Below are 20,649 nucleotides of genomic sequence, written 5' to 3'. Positions count from 1 at the left end.
TCATTGAAGGATTTTCTCTGATTGCGCTTCCTTTGACCGCGCTGACACACAAGGGCAAGAAGTTCATTTGGGAACCCGCACACGAATCAGCATTCCAAACTTTGAAGAAGAAGTTAACCACCGCACCTATCCTATCACTTCCTGAGGGCAGTGACGACTTTGTTGTTTATTGCGATGCTTCGAATAGTGGTTTTGGTTGTGTACTGATGCAACGATCAAAGGTTATTGCCTATGCCTCCCTCCAATTGAAGATTCACGAGCGGAACTACACTACACATGATCTTGAACTTGGAGCCGTTGTCTTTGCACTCAAATTGTGGAGACATTATCTGTATGGAACTAAGAGCACTATCTTCACCGACCACAAGAGTCTCCAGCACATCTTTGATCAGAAGCAACTAAATATGAGACAGCGTCGATGGATCGAGACACTCAACGACTACGATTGTGAACTCCGTTATCACCCTGGAAAGGCCAATGTTGTAGCTGATGCTTTAAGCCGAAAGGAGAGGACGGCACCTCTTCGTGTTAGGGCACTGAACATCACCATCCATTCGAACCTCAACAGCCAGATCAGAGTAGCCCAAGATGAGGCTCTCAAGGAGGAGAACATATCTCACGAATATTTGAACATACTTGTCTCTCGATTCGAGGTTAGGGAGTCTGGACTCCGATGTTATGCCGGAAGAATTTGGGTACCTTGTTATGGAGATCTACGAAACCTGATACTTGATGAAGCACACAAATCAAGATATTCGATTCACCCCGGAGCGGGCAAGATGTACCACGACCTTAAAGAACAGTATTGGTGGCCGAATCTTAAGAAGGACGTTGCGACTTATGTTGGGAAGTGTTTGACTTGCTCGAAGGTTAAAGCCGAGCATCAGAGACCTTCTGGTTTACTTCAAAAACCAGAAATCCCACAATGGAAGTGGGAACGGATAACGATGGATTTTATCACCAAGCTGCCGAAGACGGTGGGCGGATACGATACTATTTGGGTTATTGTTGACCGCCTTACTAAATCTGCACACTTCTTAGCGATGAAAGAAACCGATACAATGGAGAGGCTTGCTCAACTTTACATTAAGGAGGTTGTATCTCGTCATGGTGTACCTTTATCGATCATCTCGGATCGCGATCCCCGTTTTGCCTCTAGATTTTGGCATTTTTTGCAAGAAGCCATGGGAACTCGTCTTGACATGAGTACTGCTTATCATCCTCAGACTGACGGGCAAAGTGAACGAACGATTCAGACCTTGGAAGACATGTTGCGTGCATGTGTCATTGATTTCGGAAAGGCCTGGGAAAGGCATTTGCCACTCGCCGAATTCTCGTACAACAACAGTTATCACTCTAGCATTAATGCTGCCCCTTTTGAAGCATTGTATGGCCGCAAGTGCTGATCTCCTATTTGTTGGGCCGAAGTAGGTGAAAAGAAAATCACCGAACCCGAGGTAGTCCATGAAACGACGGAGAAGATTGCTCAGATTCAAGCTAGACTTAAGACTGCTCGTGATCGCCAAAAGAGTTACGCCGATCTTAAACGTAAAGACTTTGAATTCAACGTTGGTGATCGTGTAATGTTAAAGGTTGCACCTTGGAAAGGTGTGATCCGTTTTGGAAAACGTGGAAAGTTAAACCCACGATACATTGGTCCTTTTGAGATCTTGGAACGTGTTGGACCCGTTGCTTACCGTTTAGATCTCCCAGCACAATTGAGCTCAGTTCATCCTACCTTCCACGTGTCAAACTTGAAGAGGTGTCTTGCTGCACCGGAACTTATCATACCATTGGAAGAACTTACAATTGACGACAAACTCCACTTTGTGGAGGAACCTGTTGAAATTATGGATCGTGAGATCAAAACTTTGAAACGCAACAAGATTCCAATCGTCCGAGTGCGATGGAATGCCAAACGAGGACCTGAGTTTACTTGGGAGCGAGAGGATCAAATGATGCGGAAGTATCCTCACCTTTTCCCAACTCCTCCATCTACCTCAGCTTAAATTTCGGGACGGAATTTTCTTTAACAGGTGGGTAATGTAACGACCCTGGAATTTCCAACGTTTATTTATTAATAATTATTATTATTTATACGTGTGATTAAACGAATGTATGTCATTACATTTGCATGTTGCTTTGATTGCCCGAACTTGACTTTGATTGCCCGAAACGTCTTTGTGACACCCGAGACTTACACGAATAATATTTTCAAGTATTATTTACATTCATGATTAAGTTTATTAATCATTTTAATTAACTAAAGTTGTTAGTTAATTACATGGGCTTTTATTGGACTTATTTGTTAATTTATTGAACTTGGGCTTTGATTAATGTTGTGGACTCTTGAACTTGGGCTTATAAGCACACCCTACCTTTTAAGAGGGTTAACTAGCCCACTTAGTCATGTAAGTAGTACTTGTAAATGTAACTAGTTAGTTTTGTCACATGAGAATCTAGTTTGTCCATAATCCCCATGAACTAACACTTATTATCCAACTTTAATACCTTTACCATGCAAGAACCTCTTGGATCAAACCTTTCCTTCCCTTTTTTCTACTGAATGCCAAAGCCATGGTGACCATATGGTGGTGTTTTAATTTTTTTTACACTACATACTCACTAGTTACCTCACATCTCTCTCATTCTCAAACACACACATTACTTGCATCTTATTTTCTCTCTTTACTTTCTCTCTTTTCTCTTCATACTTGTAAGTATCATGAAGTTCTTTTCTCTTCTTCTTTTCTTTACAAAACCAAACCTAAAGCACTCTTAATCATCATCATCATTTGTTGTTGTTTGATACTTGTCTTGTTAGTTACTTACTAGTTGTTATTAATTACTTACTTTGTAGTTACTTGTTACTTAATTACTAGCTTTCAAGAATCAAACTTACTAGTTTGATTCTTCATAATATCTTGTATTTTCATTAACATACAAGAACAAACTACCTAGTTATGTTCTACATACATTATGTCAAAAGATTTAAAGTTCTTGTGTTGTAACTCATACTTGAAGTACATGAAGTGAACTTAATGTTTACTTTCTAAATCTTTAAAGTATGAAACTCATGAACTTATTTACTTGATTATTTAGTTTTACTTGCACTTTAATTTTATGATTTTGGTTGTTGTTGATCAAGTACTACAAGTTAGTCTTGATCTCATATCTCTTGGAACTTAAAGTTAACTTAAAAGTTCAAGAACATGTAAATGAGTTTTCTTTAAAAAAAAAAACTTTGTATACTTATGTTTGATCTAGACTTTTGAGTCTTGGATCTTCATGATCTAACTAAGAACTATGTTCTACATCTTAAGATCTTGATTAGTTGGTTTACTTTCAAGTTTGTAACTTATTATTAGTCTTAAAGTTCATGTATGTGTTAGATCTAAGACTTTGATGTAACTTTGGTTCATCAAACTTCATACAACTCTTAAGTGAGTTGTGCATCATGTCTTAGACTTGCACTAGTGTTATGATGGTCAAGACTTGGTTAAGATGATGTAAACACACCCATGAGTTGTACACTTGAAGCTATATGCATCAAGGATGAGAACCATGATGAACATCAAGCAACAAGACCACCGGAACTCACTTAAACTTACTGTTTCTGTCCAAAACCTACTGACCTGCTGTTTCTGTAACATAACAGCAGACCTGGGCTGTTCTAACCATGATTTTTAGATATATCTTTTTGAGTAGATAACTTTTCATATAGGACTCGTCTTAATCCGAGTTACGGTTTAAGATTTATGGCCCTCCGATCGTCACTATGTCCTTTAACGTTGTGCAGAAATTTCTGACCTACTCGCACTTAGACCGTCGCCACGGACAAACGAAGACGAGTTTGCTTCTGTAAATTTTACCACACTTAAGGGACTCATATATGGAGCTATGGCCACTGGTCTCACCTTAATTCAGTAAGGGTAGAGGCCGTTGTGACTGACTGAAGTCTGCCTTTGTTGTAAACTACTTTCATGAACGAAACCTACTTTACACCTTTTATTAAATGATGAATGATGATGACCCTTAAGACCTTATTTACATACTTTTAAACCTATTAAGACGATTTACTGACTTAGTACTATTTGACTTAGGTTGAGGACTTTCGGACCGTTTACTTGCACACCTTTTCCGAACCGACTTTACGACTACATTATCATTGTGAGTTATAGCATTCCCTTTTTACTTTAACTTATTTTGGGAACTGAGAATACATGCGGATTTTATGTTTTACATACTAGGCACGAGTACTTAAACTTATATATGTGTGGGTTATACAACGGCATAAACATTCCCTTTAGCTCGGTAGCGTTTAATCATTGGTTTTTGAACCGTGAACGCGAATCTTAGATATGGATCCATAGGGTTTGACATCCCCACTCGGGCTAGTCGCGCTAGCATTTAACGAGTGTTTAATACTTCGTAGACATACGCACTTGCCAAGTGTACTTTCAGGGGGTATAAACGTTAAGTTAGTTACCAAGTGCCCACGGTTAACATATACTTTATCATACTGTTTTGAAACGCTCTTTGTAGCACTGAAATCTCGTGGCCTACCTTACATACTGTTATACTTAAACTATAGCTCACCAACCTTTGTGTTGACGTTTTTAAGCATGTTTTTCTCAAGTGCTTGAGGTTAGCTTCCGCTGTGTACTAGTCGTGCTGTAGACACCCGCTGCTTAGAGTTGCTATCGCATGAACTACTTTATCTTGTATTCATACTTTAGTACTTTTGAACTATGACTTGTAACGACCGCTGTGGTCATGTACACTTATTATTTGCTTCTACTTAGTGAAGCATGCTTTTGGATTGTAAAACATTCGATGTTGGTTTAGACATCACTTTATTAATGAATGCAAACTCTTTTGAAAACGCATATAGTACTTAACCTTGTAATGATCCTGTTGTTGATGATTCGTACATGATAGTTTTGTACGGGGCATCACACCTGGGCTACTGGAAAAGTTAATTTCCAGATTTTTTGATTCGAGTAGATGACTTTTTTTTTAAGACTCGTCTTAATTCGATTTACAGTTTAGGATTTATAGCCTTCCGAAAGTCACTACACCCTTTTAACATTGTGCTTAAATTTCTGACCTACTCGCACTTAAACCGTCGCCACGGTCAAACGAAGATGAGTTTGGATCTTAATTTTGGTCAGCAACTAGTGGACTCACACACGGAGCCATAGCCACTGATTACGTGTATTTTCGATTTACGTAGAGGTCGTAGCAGCTGATCAAAGTCAGCCTTTGCTTCGGTCTCTATTCTTGAATGAAACTTACTTTATCCTTTTTGACTTATGATGAATGATGATGATACTTAAGACCTAATTTACATACTTTTAAACCTTTAGGACAATTTACTGACTTAGTAACTTTTGACTTAGGTTGAGGATTTTTCGGACCAACCACTTGCTTACTTTTCCCGAATCAACTTAACTACTTTTCACTGTGAGTTATAGCATCCCTTTTTTACTTTAACTATTTTGAGAACTGAGAATACATGCACATTTTACATTTTACATACTAGGCACGAGTACTTAAACTTTATATATGTGTGGGTTATACAACGGCATAAACTTTTCCCTTAGCTCGGTAACGTTTAGTCATTGGTCTTTGAACCGGTGAACGCGAATCTTAGATATGGATCCATAGGGTTTGACATCCCCACTCGGGCTAGTCGCGCTAGCATTTAATGAGTGTTTAATACTTCGTAAACTTACGCACTCGCCAAGTGTACTTTTAGGGGGTGTTATTTACGTTAAGTTAGTTACCAAGTGCCCACGGTTATACATATACTTTATCATACTGATTTGAATTGCTGATTTAAACTGCTGGTTGAAGCACTGAAATCTCGTGGCCTACATTACATTACTGATTACAAACAAACTATAGCTCACCAACATTAGTGTTGACTTTTTAAGCATGTATTTATCAGGTGCTTAGACGTTGTTGCTTCCGCTGTTAGACTTGCCGTCTTGGTGTTACAGACTTGCTGTGTTAGACTTCCGCTGCATTACTTAGAGATGTCTCAATCGTGGAACTTTTATTTTGCATTCGTAACTTACGTTATTTTCAAACAATGGCTTTGTAACGACCTTTGGATCACGTACTTATGTTTATGCTTCTATTCATAAGAAGCACGTTATCTTTTATAAAACGCTATATTTTCATGAATGCAAAAACTGGTTTTCAAACAACATATAGTGTTTAACCTTGTAATGATCCTGTTGTTGATGATCCGTACACGATGGTTTTGTATGGGGCGTCACACAAACGGTTCGACAATGAGTTTAAGTTTACAGAAGTTGTAAAGTATAAATGAAATAACTTGCGACATAATATAAGTTGAAAATCACGAATGCTATCAATAGCGTATGCATGTAAACATTAAGTTTGAATCCAAATATGCTATCACTAGCGTATGCATGTATGCTTGACCCCAAGCAAGTAATCAAAGTGTACGAAAGCATGTATCAAGTAGCCAAGTATGAACCTGAGAAACACATAGAAAACTGTCAACGAAAAACGTTGGTGAAATCATAGGTGTATTTGTAAATGTATGTTTTTGAACCACAAGATTTTGTATGAGTTGATTATCCAAATCATTTGCATTCCAAAGTTGTTGTACGTTTGTGGAGCACTCAATTATCAAGACTTAACTGTATACGAACCCTGTTATCATAGTGTTTTAACCTACACTATACCCGAAAATATATTTCATCCGCCAACGGTAGCGAACGGTCCGAATGAGGGCTCGTCAAGCTCGTATGGATCCACACAACATAAGTTCACGCTTGCACCCTACAAGTGTAACTAATGATAATTGTATTGAGGCTTTTTGTTCTAACTCGCACGTGGAATGTTTGTTTTTGTACTTGTGTTCAAAGTATAAAAGTATAAACCGTATATGTTTCTCATCCCATGATTTAAAGCGTAAAAGTTGTTGAAAAGGTGGGACTATGATCTCACCTTAGTTGCACGCCAAACTACTTGTAATTAAACGTTATGCAATTGAAAGTTGCTTAGCCTTGACCTAAACAAATAAGTTGTATCAATTACTGGTTACGACACAAGGTCGGGCGAAATATGTTCAATTAGTCCTATGGCTCGTTACGACTCGATTATATAGCATGTGAATTAAGTTGTCAAGTTTCATGCAAGAATCAAGTATAAAAGAAGGTTAGGACGATTAAACAAAGTATTGGTTGAGTTTTAATAAAAGTCAACTTTGGCCAAAGTCAAAGTCAACGAAAAAGTCAACACGTTCGGGTCGGGTCCCGGACTATTTTCCTAAGTTATATAATGATATATGAGCATGTTAGAACAAGTTACATGTTAATCGGAGGTGCGTAGCATAGATAGAGTTAAACGTGAAAACGAAAAATTGAACATCCCACTTTCCAGGCAAACGCCGCGCCGCGCCAAAGATTGGCCGCGCCGCGGCAATACACCTGAGCTGATTCCTGGGCTGTTTCAAATGTTCAAGTCTCGAACCAAAATTCCCCAATTCACAATTAATGAACCGCAAACATTCAAAACACATATTTTATTTCTTTGGAAAGGTAATTTAACGAGGAATACAACTAAACACATATCATCAACCAAAACTAGAATTTACAACAATTAAATCCGCATCGAAAGATCATTGAATGTTCATTATCAAAAGTTCAAAGTTCATAAACGCATAAGATGATTCGGGAATTCAATTTACACATATGATATGCCGTTTCGAAGGTAATTACGCATACAATGCAACTAAACACTCACCGATAACATCTCATAGCATTCAAGACATTAAAAGTTCATTTTAAATGCTACCAAACCCTAACCAAGAATCATGAATTCAACATTTATGTTAATGAAGTTTTTCCAAGTCAACCTACATACCAAAACGAGGCTAATGATGCTAGTAACACTTTTAATACACGAGCTTTAACATTTAACAACATTAAATCACCCAAAACTCAAGATTAAACAAACCCTTTTTCAAGTTCATGCTAGTTTATGCAAAATAACAAGATCGAGCAAATAAATCACATATTCATGTTAGACTCGAGCCATCGACACTAACTAACACACTTTTAAGTCAAAAACACTAAGAACATGAAATCTGGAGTTTTAGAAAAGTTACCCAAAAGTGATGAAGTTAGTATCAAAACGTAGAGGATGAAGAGAGAATTCCAAATATGTAATTTGTTTTGTTATAAACTTCCTAGATCGAATTTAGATGATGATTCTTTGAATTGGATAAAAATGGTGTTCTTGAACTAAAGAGAAAAAGAGAGATGAGAGGTGGAGTGAATGAGTGGTGGTGGTGGGGTTTGACTAGTTGACTTAGTCAACTAGTTTGGCCCCTTGGCAACTTTGGTCCCTCGAGTTTAAAAGCGGGTGCGTGAATTAACCGAACTAAATATTTTAAATACGCTAGGGTAACGAGAGATGTTATAATTAAATAACGGGAAATATTAAAACGCTAGTCAACGAAAGATACGAATTTAGATAACGAAAGATATTATCTAAAAAAAAAAGACGGGCATTAAAATAATTTAACGGAAAAAGGCGGGTTATTACATCTTCGACGATGATTCTTCGGACGATGAAATGTTATTAAGTGTTATGCGTTCGTGCGCCAAAGAGCTAGACCGAGAAGCTGGTGCGGGCTCAAGTCAGGGACCTCCACGAGCCCGAATCTATATTTCTAGGGATCGCGAAGGTACGACTGAACGTCTACACAGAGACTATTTTGCTGAACAACCTACGTTTCCCGATTTCAAATTTAAAAGACGTTATCGGATGGAACCACAATTATTCGAGCGTATCATAGCAGGTATACGCGACTGCACTATTAATCCTTTACCCGCACAATTTGCATATTTTAGGCACGCATACGACGCTACTGGTCGTCAAAGTTTTAATATATATCAAAAGTGCACATCTGCATTACGACAGTTGGTCTACGGTACGACGGGTGATACGCGGGACGAATATTTGCATATGAGTGAGCAAACCTCATTAAAGTGTTTAGACAACTTCTTTTTGTGTGTTACTGATTTGTACCAAGACGTATATCTACGTAAACCAAATGCACGTGATATTCAACGAATATACGAAACGCACGAAACAAGGCATGGTTTTAGGGGGATGCTTGGGAGCATCGATTGCATGCATTAGGAATGGAAGAATTGTCCCGTTGCATGGCAACGTCAATACATAAGTGGGCATAAAAAAACCATTTCTTAATCTCGAAGCTGTAGCTTCGTATGATATGTGGATATGGCACGCATATTTTGGTGTTGCAGGTTCTAACAATGACATCAATGTGTTAAACCGTTCCTCATTGTTTGATTCTATTAAGAATGGTTCCGCTCCACCTTCACCATTTACAGTAAATGGTCATGACTACACACATGGTTATTATCTCGCGGACGGTATTTATCCGGATTGGGCTACACTTATCAAAGCATATTCATCCCCAACCGACGATCCATCTGCAAAGTTTATACGTTTTCAAGAAAGTGCACGAAAAGATTTCGAACGAACATTTGGTGTCCTTCAAGGTAGATTCAATATATTACGTGTGCCTGGACGAGCTTGGAGAGCTAAAAAAATGCACTGCATATTATATTGTTGTGTTTTATTGCACAATATGATCCAAGAGGATATGGTTTTGCTATAACGTCAATCGACGAAGAGTAACTAAGAGAGCCAGAAAACTTACCCGTTTTTGTTTGGAATCGAAATACTACTCGAGCTGCACGAGAAAAGGAGATATGCGACAAAGATGTGCATAATCCATTTCGTGCGGACTTAACCGAGCATATTTGGAATCTTCCACCAAACTACCGTCGTACAATTTAAGTAATTTTTACTTATTGTAATGTTTTTTTAATTATCGTATAGTAATTTTTTATTTTTAGGACTTTTTTTTATTGTAATCGTATTTTTAATATTAATTTTAGTGTGTTTTATTAAATTAATTTGTTATTATAAATTCAAAATAATAATATAACTAATTAAACAAAATAAATTAAATACAAGAAAAAATAAAAAAGAAATAAAAATACCCCACCCCTACCCAGCAACACGCCACTCAGCATGCCACCTATTACACAGCAGTCTGGCAGCACGTTAATCAAGCACCCCACCCCCACTCAGCAATACGCCACTCAGCACGTCACCAATTACACAGCAGTCTGGTAGCACATTCATCAAGCACTCCACCCCCACTCAGCAACACGCCAACACGCCCCGCAGGGTTAAAAATGGTCTAAGAACATTTGTCTTATGTTTTATTTGACTTTGTCAAGATATTGCTTAAATCTATTTGGAAGTTTAAAAAGGCAAGCCGCGGAGTCACAAACATACTCAACTACCATACTTAAATCTTGTGTTTCCGAACTTTTGATTCAGTGTACAAATCTTTAATAGTCAATCAAGTCTTCCATGCCTTGGTACATGGAGTACACTAATGGAGTTGATATAATGTGTAGTACGGAGTACTTTTTTCCATATAACAAGAATAAATACAACTTTAATTTATCTTAAATCATTAAACATCTACTATAAAACAAGAAATTAATATAATTGCTAATGATCAAACTTTCTTGTCTAGGTTGAACTGTTTTGTCAAAACTTTCTTTGCTACTATACCAACTTGCTAAGCTTAACCCGTTGGGCTATTTCTTTGCTAAAATCTTTATAAACTTTTTAAGTGTAATTGTTATGGCTCACTATTTGATCTACTAAGCCGGGAATCACTAATTAATACTACTATAACTACAACAATACACAATAATATCTTCTTATTTTTAATAGTCGTTCGCTGCTTCATTGTAATATCTTCTTATTTTTAATAAAATTTCACCGGACATAACCCTTTACCCAAAAAACAATACACAACAATATGAGTTATGCGAAGATAAGTTATAAAACAAAAGCTGTATTTACCAAAGAGCCAATCGCTTGGCAGTATCGAGGTCACCCTTACAACCTTGAGGTTGGGGTTCGAGTTTTGCTTAGAAAATTTCGTGGTGTATATATTCGTGTTAGTATTAGATGGGTGTGTGAGTTTGCTTTTAAAAAAAACAAAAGCCGTATTTTCATATATTCATTCAGGTAGGGAAAGTCATCACTCCACTATATTTTTGTTGTGGTTCATTTTTTATGTATCATATATAATATACTTATAATAAAGGATGGTCTTTGTTATCAACATTGTTAACTGAATTGTTTAATCTTGGAATTAGAGTATACGCTTTGCAGGGCCAAAGTTTCACACTTCACATTGATGTGAGGGGCTTTTGTATTTATTTGAATTGTAACGGAAAGATGAAAACTTTATAAATAATGCAAATATTAAAGTTAAGAATTGTTGGTACTATACAACGCAATGTAATGTGTTAGGAAAATAATCAAAGGACCCAGTGAGGCAGTGACAATATTTAGTTAGAGACGGTTTAATTTTGAATTAATGATTTGATCATTTACAGCTTATAATTTAATAAGTAAAATTATTATTTTTTGTCAATTAATTTAAAAATTGATCCATTTTAAAAAAAAGTGTCGAATAAAAATATAAAAAAATTAAAAAAAGAAATAAACAGCCCGTTAGTGAGTCCAAGGAAGTTTAAATTCAGGTGGGATTTAAGAAACACAAAGATCCAAACAAAATCTAATAGAAACCTGAATAACCTAATGGACAAAACACATATGTCAAAAAGTAGATAAAGAAGCCTCATGAAGGGGGGGGAGAGAGAGAGAGAGAGAGAGACTTATCACACCATTAAAGTGGTTTCTCATTTAAGTCTCTGCTAAGCTAATTCTGCAACTCTCTCATTGCAGGAGATGGACACAGAGAATCTTAAAGTGAATATGACATCACTCACATGCCTTAAGGGGGGCTACGTGTGACATTTCACAACATTAGTTTGCTAAATATGTTTTACTTTAATTAATTAGAAAATAAGGTGAAATTTATAGCAAGAAAAAAAAGACCCTAGCTATTTTCTTTAGCACAAACAGAGTAAAACTCCAAAAACCTTACAATCTTTTACTAGCTCCTATATATAAATATTGACTTGAAATTTGAGAAATACTATACATTAAACAAACTAAAATCTTGCAAATCTTGATAGTTAGGTGCTACATTATTCATAAAACAGGACAGAGGACCATAGAGAAGAAGGTAAAGTACCCAAATTCCTAGGACCCCTCTACCCAATAGGGCCAGAAACAAAGGGAAAGAAAGTTTCAGAATTTTTATATTTATTTAAGGAAAATCTGAAAAATTGAAGGTGCCTTTCATGTCTGTCTACTGTGACACAAGTTTGGCCTTGAAAATATGGTATTATTTTGCTCTTTTTTCACTAAAGAAAAAGGCCCAAATAAATGTTACTTTTATGTCGTTTTATTAATAGCTAGAGACTGTTTTAAAGACATGTATTGGACCCCAGAATGTAGTGGAAAGGGACAACAAACAAATGGAATTTTATTGTGATCTGTTCTAACAAAGGTACAAATTTGGTAACTTTATGATTAAAGGAGAATCACAGACCAAATAATAACATACTTACACACCAAAAATTAGAATTTGAGAAGTTAAATGCAGATGATGATAATGATAAAAAAAATCCAGTTGTTATACTTAAAAAAAGGGCGAATATGTAGACACAAACATCAATCGTAGAGTTCATATAATCTCAGATCTTGTTCGTGGTACTTCATGAACTTTGACTGGAACAAATTCTTGTGCCAGAAAACAACGGGTCATCTTAAATCCGCTTCGCCTATAAAAGTAAGTTAGGATTAATTTCTTGATGTGGGTATAGATCATGTAAAAAGATTAGAGATTTAGAACAATATAAATGTGTAATATAAAAATAGATAAGCAATTTAAGAACATTATAAACATGTACTGTAATACAAGACTGAAATAGATAAGTAGTTGAACAATTTCCTTTTTCTTTTCTTTTTTTTTTTCCTAAAAAAAAAATAATTACACAAGGATTTTGTTAAGGGTGATGATATCTACACAACTCTTTTGTTTTATACACAACCATCATACTTTACAATGTTGTACAGTACAATAATGTAAAACATGATGATTATGTACATAACAAAAATGGACTGTGTACATATCACTCCGCGTTTGTTAATCATAGCTTCAAAGGCTATCGTTAATACGTTTTAATTTATTGTATATTTTAATAGTTGCCATCAAAGAAATAACTAGTAACCATCATGTACAACATTTTAAAGCATGTTAACGATAACTTTTAAGATTGTCGTTAATAAAATTGAATAAATAAAAAGGACAATAATCAAATTGATGATAATCCAAAGGAATAGTGACTAGAAATTTAACAAGTGTTAAAATCAGGCCTTTAAAACAGGCCTATGTCTAAAATGTCAAAGAAGGCCCATGTGCTCTTTTTTCTTAAGGGCCTATTTCTTCAAGGAAATTATCTTTTTTCCCTTTTTTTACAGAATAAAAATAGTTAAAAATATAGTGAGCCATACAACATGTTGATCTTAAAGTAAATCACTCTGTTTTGAATCTCACATTTGAGCTATTGAATCTCATAGTAGAATTACGAAATTTACAGTTCAAAGGCGATGAAAAACAACCTTGTTCGGCGCTTTATTAATCGCAAGAAACTGGTTTTGACAATATTATCATGCATCAAGTCTTGAATAAGATATTAATAATTCAACTAATGATACTAGGATAGATTGAATAACATAGAGACATCAATAAGAACAAAACAATGGTTTAGTAACCCGCACAGGATTAAACAAATTAACAGTTTATAACCTATATTGTGGGAGAAAAAATTAGATGACTATTACAGGACTACACATTATGCAATGGTGAATGCATCAAGATTCAAGAATAACACCATCGAGCTTCTAGCTCAACGATACCCAGGCTCGCAAAAGTCTTTGAGCCCTACTGAGTCGAAGCCAAATTTGCAACATGTTCGATTCCTACGCGGGGGTCGTGCCTGAGACTCTTTAGGGTTTGGAAACAGAGTCTAGCCAGGTAAGCGCATATCGATTATGGCGGCATAGGTTGCAAAGTAACACATGGCTAACGTGTCACTGCAAATCTACACGTTTTGCAAGATTCAAAAATTACGAATTTTGGGTTGACAATACTATTGTGTTTTTTGGCCTTGTATCAACATATTAGTGTATGTGTTAAAGGACTTTTTCATAGATCGATGAAAATCCTTGATTATTTATGTTTTCGTTATTTTAGCCCGAAAAAATGCATATTACTACAAAGTTACTCTATGAAATAGTTACCACAAATATGATCAAACTTTAAACAAATAATTACTCAAATTAAAAAAAGAACGGTAACATACCTAAAAATTCATTGAATATATCACGAATCATCAGTACATGAAGAAGACTCTCCATCCACTCCAATATGTTTACCTGCACATCCATCTCTATGCAAACTCAAAGCTTCAATAAACTTTGCACAACCACCATCACCATCACTTTCATCACCCTCACCATTGCAACACAAACTCAAAGCTTCAACAATTTTACAATTATCACCATTTTCCAACACATTTTCCACAACACTTTCACCATGATCACCATTTATTAATACATCTTTCGCGTAAGTTTCTACATCAGAATCATCACCATCTTTCACATTCGGATTTTTCACGACAATTGGTGTTCTATTCCTATAATTAACCCGATTAAACCAACTACTATATGGCATAGTTCCATAACAATATGGACTTTGGAAAGAGTAAGTAGTATTGTAACCATATAAACTTTGATAAGCACTTTGGTTCGGATAATAACCATACGAAAGACCCTGATAACCATAACCATCGTAAGCACCGTATCCATAACCATTGATCCCATAACTATTAGTCCCATAACTGTATCCACCAAAGTTAGAGTACATTGCATCGTAAACATCCCAATTATTCAAAAAATTCCTTCTCATACGATCCTTAGAAACTGCCTTTTTCACTTCAACACGCTTGTTCTTCAATTCATAAAACCTTTTAGTGATTACATTATTTGCAGACTCTAATGAGTCAAAAGTAACGAAACCAAACCCTCGTGGTCTATTCGTTAATTTATCGGACATCACAACAACATCTTGGATTGACCCAAATTGTTCAAAGTAAGTCTTAAACTCTTCTAATGTTAAATCACCAGGTAAACCACCCACGAAAATCTTCGTAGTATCGCTATAATCATCGCTACACAATTGATTTAAATCAAGATTGTACAAAGATTGTGTTTGACACCTCAAATTCTCCTGTATGAATCACCATGCACACCAACTTAAACCAAAAAACACAACACGCAATACAAGTAGACACATATATAATCTTGAAAACCATTGATCTTATTATTATATTTTTTTAAGAACATCAGTATGAGAACAACATGTAATATGATCAAGCAAATAAATTTATAATTAGCTACATAATTAAATAATAAAAAAAAAAAATTCAAAAATCAATACAAAATTTGTGATAAAGTCTAACCTTTTTCAAGAATTCTTGAGAAAACTCATTGATTAAAGCTGTTTTATCACGTGATTCCATTGTCCAAGATAAACCCTAACAGAGAAGTTTGCAACTCACACAACGTATTAAACCCTGGAATGACGCCGGGTCTGGGCTTCGGTTATTATATTTAATTAAATTTTAATTTGATTTTAAAATTATAGTAATTAATTATAATTTAAGTAAATAAGTTAACCTGGAATTTGCGTAGTACGTAACAAATTAGCTAAAAGGAAGCAGTCGTAAACATATAAGGCCAAGATATGACAAGAGTTGTATAATAATAATATATATATATATATATATATATATATATATATATATATATATATATATATATATATATATATATATATATATATATATATATATATATATATATATATATATATATATATATAAGTTATACTAGTTTTAACAGCCCGTCCGTTAGACGGAAATTGTAAATAAACGTTTTCGTAACTGTTAGGACTTTAAAAATAGATGTAATTTGATGTACAAGTGATGGAGTATAAATACCCACACTTAGCTTAGTTTAGACTTAACCCTTCATAATTCACCTCACCCTTACACCTCACAAACACACACTTAACACAAACACTCTCAACCTTCACCAATTGTAATCAACCTTAAACACAATTGTAATTTTGGCTATGAGATGATTGATAACTTCTGTTACTGATCTAGATTCATATTCATACAGCAGATTCATCATTCTATCATCTTCATTATCATATATACACTTCATATATACATATACACGATCACATATACAACACAAAATCATGAATTGGAGCAGAAATCATACTCTACAGTAAGTGTTGAATATATAACAATGACGGAAGTACATATTAGAGTGTAGTTCGTTGCAGATAAAGACACTGAGTTCTATGACCCTATCCGTTACAAGAAATGTTCACTGTGAACCTGACTGTTACGATCAACATTAAAAGATTGTAAGGTTCGACTCGACCTAATTCAAGCATCTCATTTGCCATCACTACTTTTGATCTATAAGCATAGATGGGTTGTTCATTACGGTTGTAAAAAACAAAATTAAAGTAAAATATGATAACCCATCGGTAACTTTTTATTTTGTATATTAAAAAAGAAATTTATTAAATTTTTATTTTGTATATTAAAAAAGAAATTTATTCTAAAGGAAAAATATGATAAGTTTATTCTAGCGAATAAATATTGTAAGTTTATTTTAGAGAAAAATTACATAAGTTTATTTTAGAGAAAAATATGGTGGTTACACGTGACATAATTAAAGGAGTTAATTACATGTGACGTAATTGAATTTGGCAGTAACACATAGGATTATTGTCACACGCTTTATATAATGTATAGATATGTAACATAACTTATCCAAATTAACAATAAATGTAATTACTTTTGTTGATCCACGAAAAGAATCACGCGTATTAATCCTGGCACGAAAAGAATTTTGATATAAAACAGTGTGAAATTGAAGTAATATTAACTATTTGTGAGCCACATTAGTATCCATGTAGATGCCACCTCATCAAACCCGATGAGATGGTAGCTAAGTCATCATCTTCTCCAAATATTCCAGTCAGTTTTCGATCCACATTTCGCCAATCTTATGTTGTGGTGTGAAGCTAGAACGAAACACAACGCAAGGACAAAGAAATCAGGATCAAAAAACCTAATCCAAGTGGGATCGTTTGTTTGAGTGGGAGCAGAAATCCTGATCCAAGTTGGATCGTCCTGACTTGGAGGACAAGTTGAAAATGCGATTTTTAGGATTAATTTTGGTATTGGATTTCGTTTCTACATTCTAGGGTTCCTATATAATGTAACCTCAACCTCATGTAATTGTGTGCACAATAATATAAGAAAATATCATGTTGCGTCTGTGGAGTAAACCCTTCTCCGTGTTTGGAGTTGGGATATAACTACGTTAAATCATTGTGTCATTTATCTTTATTTTTATTGTTTTCTTTACTTTAGCTAATTCGTTTGTCATTCGTGGGTTAGTGATTGGTGTAAATCACTTATCTTGTTTGGGTCCGCAAATCCTAAAAAATGGTATAAGAGCTATAGGATTCAAAGAACGGGCACGATGACGAATTGAAAGCAGATATTCGATTGATAGATCAATGCATTTGTGCCTTGTAACATGTATCAAGATCTAAAGATTTAGTTGATCGTGCTGAACTTGGGGTATGTCTATATATCTAGGAATGTTTATCACACCAGGGTTAGTCTGATTCTGGCTGGTTATGATATTAACAGGACGCGGTTGCATTATGATGGTGATTGTTTCTCAAAGGATTACGGAGTCAGAGGTCAGTTCGATAGGGTTGTTGCAAGTAGAGATTTTTTGGTAGATCCGGGTGTTGGATTTGAATTCTTGTTCTTTGCCATCCCGTGCAAAAGAATGATTGAGATCTCAAATTCGTAGGTTCAGAATTTGATGTAGAATAAAATTCATACGAGTTCGTTAACCGTTAGATCGCCTTGATAATTTTTATTGTAGATTTTAGACTCTCAGTTCTATATGTGGTCAAACTTTCGTAGAGATGAGACTGCTCAATTAAAAGATCTTAATTTCCAAAGTTGTTGTCACTCAATATAGCATTCGAAAACCAAGTAGTAATCTTTAGTTCATCTCCAGGCGCCGGCTGACATCACTTAGCTGCCGGTCGTTTTAAAGAACAAGTTGCGCCGCTGATTGGCCATAGACAGATGTCGGCTTGCTCTTGCTGTATCTAGACTATAAGAAACCCTTGTGTTCTTGACTTAGCCGCCGACTAGCGAGTTGAAATAAACAAAATTGTTCGAAAAGTCATAGACAACAATCGAACAAAATCTAGGTTTTAGAAGGGTTCGGCCACCGGCTGAGGTAACCCAGTCACCGGCTAAACTTGTGCAATGTTAGTCCAAATGTTTAAAATGTTCATTAGTCCAAGTAAACACTAAAATCTAACCTCTAAACGTGGCAAAAATGATGAAATGAATAAAGACATGTAAAGTGCATAAATAAATAATAGAAAATAGTGAAAATTGTCTTAAGGTATAAGCAAGATGTAGAATAAATGAAGAACTATAAACTTTATGTAATTGCAAGCGACATGTCGAGAACAAGGTTGGAAAAGATATTTCCAAACTCTTCATTAACCTTGAAGAAATAGACTAAATAAAATTCTACCCTACTCTAAAATTACAAGAAATGATTATGGTGGTTAAGAGAGAATATTTGTAGGAAAAATTGTATGTAAAACGATGGAGCATGACTTCTACTTATATATGTGGACCTTCAGAGTCGTGGTCAAGCTAAAGTTTAATGGCATTAAATGGCATAAAAGCCATTAAATTTATGAGTTACAAGTCTAAATGCCCTTGAAAGCCTTTGAACCACAAGCTGACTTTTGACTTTAGGGAGCAAGAAAAGGTTGAAATCATGAAAATCTTGAAACTTCAATTGTTGACTTGGATCTGGTCTTAGCCGTAAGCTGAAATGGAATAACTGCAGGCTGAGAATGTCTTCGATTCAAACTACTAAATGAAAGTCGTAGAGCTATGTCTTTGTGGTCGTCTGGCTTTTTGAATTCACCTTAATCGAAGTCCGAATGAGTAAGTTATGGCCAAAATAGTGACACCATGCATTTTTCTTCATTTATTCTCATTAGTTAGCCTTTTAGCCGGCGACTAGGATATCCTAGCCAGCGGCTGACTTTCAAAATCACCAAAACTATATCTTTTGAACTTTCTTCTAACTTAGCTTCAATAAAGCTTCTTTTGTACCCATTTTCACGTATAACACTCATCAGAACCTAAAAGTAACCTTTAAAGAAGAAATAGCGTTGAAAGACGGGAAACGGTTACGTTTTTGACCAAAAGTGATTGATGTTGCCCTAAAGTATAGGAAAAATATGTATAATTTGAGCAAGATCATTAACTATAAATATAGTTAAAAAAAAGTAGTTTTAATGAGCACAAAGATACAATTAAATGGACACTCCATGTGGTTTGCACAGATTACACGCTCAGTCCTTAGAGCACAAGGTGTCCGTGTCCATTTTTCGATGTCCATTTCAAGGTCGAAAATGGACCTTGAAATTGATTAAAGTGGGGTGTCGTTCGGTGTCTATTTCGGTGTCCATTTCAGAGTCGATTTTAGTTTTGGACCAATAAGAAAATGGAAAATTAAAAAGAAAAAAAAAGTTGAAACCACCGTCGCTGTTGCAACGGTGGGAAAGGAAATCGAAATCGAAGCTGAAGAGGTGTCCATGTTCTTGGCTCGTCGGTGATGGACGGCGGAATCGACTTGGGACACCGCGAGTTCTTAAACTTTTTCTCATGCTTGAACATTCCTCGTGATTTGCAATTAATGTGCGCATGGTCCCTGATGCTGACGTTCGTTTAAAACTATCGTTAAGTAACCTTACATGCGAAACGCATCAAAGGTAAAATAGTTTGTTTTTTTTTTTTTTTTTTTTTTTTTCAATTTCTCCTACTTTACTTTCTCTCATCCACCTAAGTTTTCACTTTCATTTTTTTCGGAAAAAAAATGAAAACTTCATTAAAACTGAGAAAACATACAAAGCACGACCCAAACTAAAACGAAACCAAACCATCACAACAAACCCCACATACATAAACTACATAAACTACACTACAGGTAATAATCAATTTGAGCACTGACTCACTGTTTATAACCAAATACATATCTAAAAGCAAAAACAATTCTAAACGCACATCCAATGAATCTGATTACCCCTTTTAATGCCTTCGCCTATATAAAAAGATCTAAAAGCTAAAACAAGGGTACATTATCCTATATATATATAAGAGTGAATGGTGCGCCTGATTAGTCAGGGGTACTATTTATATTCTCCGTTACTATTCTCATTTTTTTCACTGTTCATTTTTTTTAGTTCGCATTTGTTTTCCTAATATATATGTCTCTATCACTTGGGAAAATGGGTGGGACGACATATACCAACACATACAACAACTATTATTCACAAACTTCTCCTTTTTCATTTTTTCCCTATGATTTTTTTTATTAAAATCATTCTCATCAAAGCGGTTTTTTTTTTTTTTTACTTAG

At 35.2% G+C, this 20,649-nt stretch overlaps 1 protein-coding gene across 1 annotated transcript; it reads left to right on the top strand.

The window, feature by feature from the left end:
• Positions 1 to 8,619: 8,619 nt before the first annotated feature.
• LOC139849042 (uncharacterized) lies at positions 8,620 to 9,694 on the top strand. The gene is made up of 2 exons (XM_071838718.1): positions 8,620 to 9,148; positions 9,318 to 9,694. The coding sequence occupies exons 1-2, from the start codon at positions 8,620 to 8,622 to the stop codon at positions 9,692 to 9,694; spliced, it is 906 nt and encodes a 301-aa protein (XP_071694819.1).
• The last annotated feature ends 10,955 nt before the right edge of the window (positions 9,695 to 20,649 follow it).

This window comes from Rutidosis leptorrhynchoides, chromosome 5 (genome assembly GCF_046630445.1).
Source record: "Rutidosis leptorrhynchoides isolate AG116_Rl617_1_P2 chromosome 5, CSIRO_AGI_Rlap_v1, whole genome shotgun sequence".
Lineage (NCBI taxonomy): Eukaryota > Viridiplantae > Streptophyta > Magnoliopsida > Asterales > Asteraceae > Rutidosis > Rutidosis leptorrhynchoides.
Note: the sequence above shows the minus strand (reverse complement) of the source record. Positions and strands in the feature narration are given on the sequence as shown.